We start from the raw sequence: 6,760 nt of genomic DNA on the forward strand, positions 1-6,760 counted from the left end.
ATGAAGGTCCCTGGTTGTTACTTACCCTGTTGCTGATGTAGCTGGTCATCTTCAGCACTATCCTGTCCCTGGACTCCAACCACCGATTCCTTGCAGATGACCACAAACACCTGTTCCTTCAAGGCATCCAGCTCCTTCTGTGGCGCTGGACTCCCACCTCCGGTCTGCAGTGCTGCCTGGTGATTGTTGGACAGTTTCTTCTTGGTCTTGTGTTTAGCATCATGCAAGCGCTTCTTGCAGTTGATCACTGTCCTCTTGACCTCTGCTACAACATTCCCCTTGGCTACGATGGACTGTCATATTGCATTTTTGGTCCCCAATTATACTGTGGAGCAGTTAAAAAGCTGGTGTTGTTTGTCTGTCATCTCCGCAATCAGGATCTTATTTTCCTGTTGGCTGAACCTGGTTTTCCTCTTCTTCTTCCCCTGTGTCTCTGGCTGGTCCTCCTGGCTGTTTGAGGGGTTAGGGAGGTTGTTCTCTCCTGCATTACTGGGTCCAGCTTCCTCCATGTTTCCTCTGGTCTTTTTTGTATCTTTTGACAACTTCGCAGGCGTTTTGTGGTTTATTTGTCCTGCGGAATATGAAAAAAGTGGTGTCACGCTGATTAGCATGCAGTTTCTGACTGCTGACTGGCCAGCCACCACTTTTTTCACATTTGCAGCAAGATTTTTATCGCAGTGACACAGGTCTTAACGTTGACAAGTCCCACCTGATGAGAAACTATCACCATGTAGCCACGTATTGTAAATGTGTTGGTACCATGGTGATAGTTTTCATTGGTACAATGTGGTAAGAAAATTGCTGCTAATTAATGTTTGTGTTAGTTTGCGTCAATTCTTATACATATAACCCTTAGTCTCAGTGAGATACAAAAAATAAACGTTAGAGTAGTTTTCAATTAGCATTTACTGAACCAAAATCATTCTAGTATAACACATGTTTGATTTGACAATCAATAGACAGAAGCACATGAAAGAGATTACAAACACCAACAGAGTAAATAGTAGAGATACATTTCTACCATGGTGTAAGCAATTAATATATGAAGGTATATATAAAAAATTAATATTAGTGTACTCCTACTATGCGTACCCCACCTAAGTGTACCTCAATGTAGATAGCATGTATGTGGGTGTGAAGCCAAAAATCTCCAAGGAAAGAGCCAACCCCATTACCTGATGGGAGAGAAGGATGGACCCCATCCTGTTCACAAGTTGGATACCCCACAAGGGATGTCATACCCCTGCGTGTTGAAGCCTCAGCATGCAGGGACCTCCAAGTCAGTGTCAACATAGAAGCGTCTCCTCTAGTTACTTGATGAAGGTGTAGTTCTTTGATACCAAAAAGGTAGTCTCGGGTTCTACCACAATCGATATGTTGTGAGTATGAATATGTAGATGAGGCTAAATCAATAATTGTAATTATGCAAAGTAGCCCTGCCACCCAAGGAAGAAGATAACAATGACTTTTGTACAGAGTATGTTAATCCTGTTATGTACGTCCATGTGCAGGGGATTATCATGATACAAATCCAAAGGTTTAATAAATGTGGCTGGTTCCAAGAAAAACAATCCACATTTATTCAGCACATAACTGGGTAAAAGGCCATTGCTACAACTGTTATGCACAGCAAGGTAGGACAAAGGAAGGAAAAAGGTATCTTAGGCCCACATGCATCAAAGTAGATTGCATTCGCAATCGGTGCGAATCGCACAATTCACCCGTTTGCGAATGCAATCTATCTTCTTGAGATGCATGATTGTTTTTGTGGCTTTTCGCATTTTAAGAAATCGCAAGCACATTTGCGATATTTTAAATGTCTCGCAATTATTGCGATTCGCATTTTTTTGCGAATTAATCCAATACATCAAAATTCGCAATTTGCGATTTTACATAAAATCGCAAATTGCATTTCCAAAAATAAGAAGAAGTCTGAGTTGGTGTTAAATTTTCGCAGTCATTGGGAAACTTGTGTTCTGCAGGGAAACTGCTGTATTGGGCCTTTAGGGAAGTGGAAGAAGCCTTTCAAAATTCCTGATTTCCATTACATGAAGTAAAACAGACCTTATAGTTAAAAATATGTCAGAGGCTAATGGTGTCTGAACTCACACATGCACACAACGGTGTATTAAATATGTAACAGGAGGGATGTCCTGATCTCCCTTCCATACCCAACACAATGTTGTTTTTTGCAATGTTTGTAGGCAAAGTTATACATATGTAATGATACATTTATACTGCTTATACCAAAAACTTATTTTTGTAGGAATTGATGATGTTAACAGTTGAAAGGCAGTTGGGTGTGAAAGTAAGAAAGTCATATATGTTTTAAATCTCTCATTCAACTCCACTGCTCTTTAAGGCAGAACACATATTACAAGTGCCTTGCTGATTGGCTGCTACAGTATATAAGGCAGGTGTCTTTCATGCTCTCTCTTTTGTTGGGCACAACAGAACTTCCAGGAGCATTGCACAATGGCAGCACTTTTCTTTTTGGCACGCCGCCACAGATTGAGAGTAGCTGCAGGATGGAGGAGAAGGCAGATACAAGAGCGAATTTTTAGAGTACGCATAACCTTGCTTGGGCAAACTGATGATGAGATTTATGATAGGTACCGGCTTACTGGTAATTTAATTTTAGATTTAATTAATGATTTAGACCCTATTTTGCAAAGGGAGACTCGCAGGACAAAAGCAATACCTACTCATGTGCAAGTCCTATGCTCTCTACACCTCCTAGCTTCTGGTTCTTTTCAGGGAGTAGTAGCCATTGCTGGCGGTGTCTCCCAGAGCTCCCTTTCTAGATTTTTTAATGCTTTTTTGGATGCTTTGTTGCATAGAATAAGGAATTATATAAAGTTTCCTACTTCTCCACAGGATTTGTTGAAAACAAAAGTAGATTTTTATAGTATGGCACAATTCCCACATGTAATAGGCTGTGTGGATGGGACACATGTACCTATTTGTCCGCCCTCAGAAAATGAGTATATATTCCCTAACAGGAAATGTTTCCTTTCACTTAATATTCAAGTGATATGTAACTCAAAGACCATTATTACTGACATAGTGGCTAGTTACCCTGGCAGTGCCCATGATTCATACATCTTTAAGCACAGCGCAATACATGCAAGACTTCTTGCTGGACAGTTTGGAGATGGTTATTTGCTAGGTAAATATGGAAAATCATTTTTTAATCACTTTCTAAAATTCATACACTTTCAGTGCTTCAGTAATGTCATTTATATATCTATCTTTTTTAAAAGGTGACAGTGCCTATGGTGTCAGGTCTTACATTTTGACTCCATACATCAACCCAGCAACTAGAAAGGAGCAACATTTCAATCAAGCACACAAATCAACTCGCAATGTCATTGAGAGAACCTTTGGTATTTTAAAATCAAGGTTCCGCATACTGCATAAGACTGGTGGAACTTTGCAGTATAATCCCAAAATTTGCTGTAAAATAGTTGCTGTATGCGCAATGCTACACAACATGGCAACAGAGAGAGGCATACATTTGGAAGAAGAAGATGTCTTACCACCAAATGACAATCAACCACAGCAACCCCCAGCCAGACAACATGGACCAGAATCAGCAGAAGGAAGGAGATTACACAGAATTATTTTTGAAAAAGGTACAAGTCTTTATTTGTGTTTTTGCCATAATAATGTAAATGTCTTTCAACAAACATAAGATGAAGTGCTTTCAAAGTAGCTGTTTCAGCAATTAACTAAATCAAATCATGACATGTTTGGAAGGAAGCAATTCTTGTAAATATGAAACTTCTGATAAATGCAACATCCTTCAAATAGTCATGCATGGGAAAAATTTGATATCATGTTACTTTTTACGCCCGCGCACACCTAAAGCCTTCCCAGCATTTTTATCTTTCTCCAAAACCATTAGGCACCCTTCTTTCAGATTTCTATTACTACGTCTTGTCCCAGCAATGGCACACTCAGGTGGGTCTACACTTTGAAGACCCACAACACTGTTAACATTAGAAAAAGAATTCCCCGGTGGGTCACTACTATTTGAAGCATGTACTAAATCATTCCCTCTCACCATTCCCCTTGAAATTTCAACAAAAACATCATTTAATTTTACATGCATGACAACATTTTGTTTGCAGATTTTTGCTGCACAATTAGAAATAACTGACAACTGTCTATTCTGACCATGTAAGCTGGTCATTAGCCTCAGGTGCCTATTCAAACTTTCCTTATGTTGCATTTTCATTACAGTGCACATTGATTCTAAAGACTTAGCAATCCTGTCAAGTTTCTCAGCAGTTGCCTCATGGCCATTTTTCAAAGCCTCAACCATCCTATTCATAGTGCTGTGAATGCCACCTAGTTGTTTAGACATATGTGCTATTTTGTCTTTAATAATTCTAACATCTTTGCCTTGCAGGCGCTGTATCTTCAATATTTTGTCCTCAACAACACTGCCAGTGCTGGATCCCTCTTCAAATGTGGCAAAGTTTGATGTTCTAGAACGCCGTCTATAAAATTGACTTTGCCTCCTTCGCCTACTAGGCCTTGCATTGGTGACTGTTGGTGTTGGATCAGGTCTTGTCACAAGATTAGTTTGACTGTTACCCTCCTCTGAATCAGTTTGCAGTAACTGGCGTACTCTTTGCCTTTCATTCACTGGCAGATTAGCAGTGGAAGTACTTGGATTATTACCCTCTTCATTGACATGGATTTCTAAGGTACTGAAATCCCGCAAATCTTGCTCTATTAATTCTTGAAGCAATTCTGTTTGAAAAGGGGCAAAGATATTTTTACTTTTGAAATTGCTTTGTAGATGTGAAAATCAAAACAAAGTTACATTATGACTACTTGTTTCCTTGACATGTTTTCATTTACATTTAAATTACTCTTTGTCTCACTTAAAGTTACAAATATGCCTTTCACCCTACTACATCATGATGAAAACTACATTTCCCAAGATGCATTGCTTAAAGCATGAATAGATTTCTACTCTGGAGCAGGCAACTTCAGATAATGTAATGTAATGAGTAAATGGTGTTTTGAATTACAAGCTTTCCCTATTTTCACTTTGGCAAAGGCCACAATTGTTTCAATAAATATACTTTTCTAACATCTTATAATAAGACTTACCTTCAGAAGGGGTAATGAGATCAGACGTGTCTATGTTCATGACACCCACAACTGCCTCAGTCAAAAGTGTCCCTTCCACAAGGTCTTCCAAATGGGTTGTAGGTATGTCTTTGGGGGGACCACCTCCTGTTTTATTTGCTGATTTCACTGTGGACGCAATCTTCTCCTTTGCGCGACTACGCAAGTCGTACCACCTTTTTTGTAAGTTGCTGATTTCACGGTGGGCAACACCAACAGCATTCACCTTGGTTTGTATGTTAAGCCAAATATTTCTTTTAACAACATCAGGCACCTTATGTGACAACTTGCCAAAAAGTTGATCATGCCTGTCAGTCACCTCTTCAATAAGGATTTCAAGTTCCTTCTCTGAAAACTTTATTTTCCTTTTTCTTGAGGGCCCCTCTTCTTCATGATTTTCCATCTTAATTTCTCCTCAAAAATGAAGCACACAGACTGCAGCAGCAACCTCTCAAAGCAGCCTCAAAGTCCAACTGCCAGAGCTACAGTCAAACCAGTTCCCAGGTGCCTGTGATTGCCTTACTGGCTTCCTGGCAATCAGAGTAATGGAATTCATCATGTGGTGTTTTTCGCAATTTGCGAATTCGCAAAATGCGAATTCGCAATTAAGAATTCGCATTTTTTTTGCAATTCGCAGAAAAAAGCGAATTTCTGCAAATCGCAAAAAAAATGCGAAAACAATCATGAATAGCCAATGCGATTCCTTATTTGCGATTCCTTAACAATCCCAAATAAGAAAATTGCAATTTCTAACATTGATGCATGTGGGCCTTTGCTACTTAGACGTAGGTTAGGGAATGTAACACATGCCTGCTCGTCCCGGGCTCGCGCTCACAATGGTGAGCCACACAGTCCACTGGAAGCAGTTTGCAGTTCCAGTTGTTTCAGCCGCAGCTTCCTAGCATCACATCACTTCCGCTTACCTACTCAACCTGTTTGCCTTGCATCTTCGATTTCTCCGGGGGCATTCCTAGTCATGTTGGGCAGACTCTGAGATTCCTTGTCATCTTGTACCTGGTCCGATTTCTCCGCTTCTCCTGGATCCCAGGGGAATATCGTCAGCGACTTCCTGCAGAGAAAGACAAACAAACAAACATTAGGCTGCACCCGAACTCTACTGGTTATGTGCCTTTGCACGCTTGTGCTGCTTTCAAAGGACTGTACAGTACTAATACAGCCCTGCCAAGTACCACGAGTCAAGTGTTATACTAATGCATTTCAGTGTGGTGGTTTGCATCACTGCACTGAAATGCAAAAATCACGCATTAGGGTTCCTCTCACAATTTTCAAGATGGAGCGCTTTTAATGCACTAAACTGAAAGCTGTGGCAGCATGCAGTGTGCACTGCTCTACTGTAGGCATGGGCCCTAGCTACAGTGTTGTATGAAACACATCACCCCGACACCACATCAGCATAACTCTGTGACGTCAGGAGAGAGGAGTCACTGTTAGTAACTGTACACCCAGTAGCTACTATGGAGACAGTGTGAGTCTGTCTCACAGTTGTGAGACTCTTTTTAATAGGTGGTTCTGGTGTCCTGCTGCCTGTGGTGCTAGCGGAGCGGGTGGCATCTCAAGTTTTTTCATTGGGAGAGAGGAGAGGGTGGTATTTCTT

At 40.6% G+C, this 6,760-nt stretch overlaps 1 protein-coding gene across 1 annotated transcript; it reads right to left on the reverse strand.

Annotated features, from left to right (window-relative positions):
• Window positions 1-3,841: 3,841 nt before the first annotated feature.
• LOC147722513 (uncharacterized) lies at window positions 3,842-5,167 on the reverse strand. Its single transcript, XM_086966852.1, has 2 exons — window positions 5,128-5,167; window positions 3,842-4,761 (listed from the first exon to the last, which is right to left on the reverse strand). Exons 1-2 carry the CDS (start codon window positions 5,165-5,167, stop codon window positions 3,842-3,844), a joined length of 960 nt encoding a protein of 319 aa, XP_086822978.1.
• Window positions 5,168-6,760: the final 1,593 nt, after the last annotated feature.

The sequence above is a fragment of the Lissotriton vulgaris genome, chromosome 4_1, assembly GCF_964263255.1.
Source record: "Lissotriton vulgaris chromosome 4_1, aLisVul1.2, whole genome shotgun sequence".
Lineage (NCBI taxonomy): Eukaryota > Metazoa > Chordata > Amphibia > Caudata > Salamandridae > Lissotriton > Lissotriton vulgaris.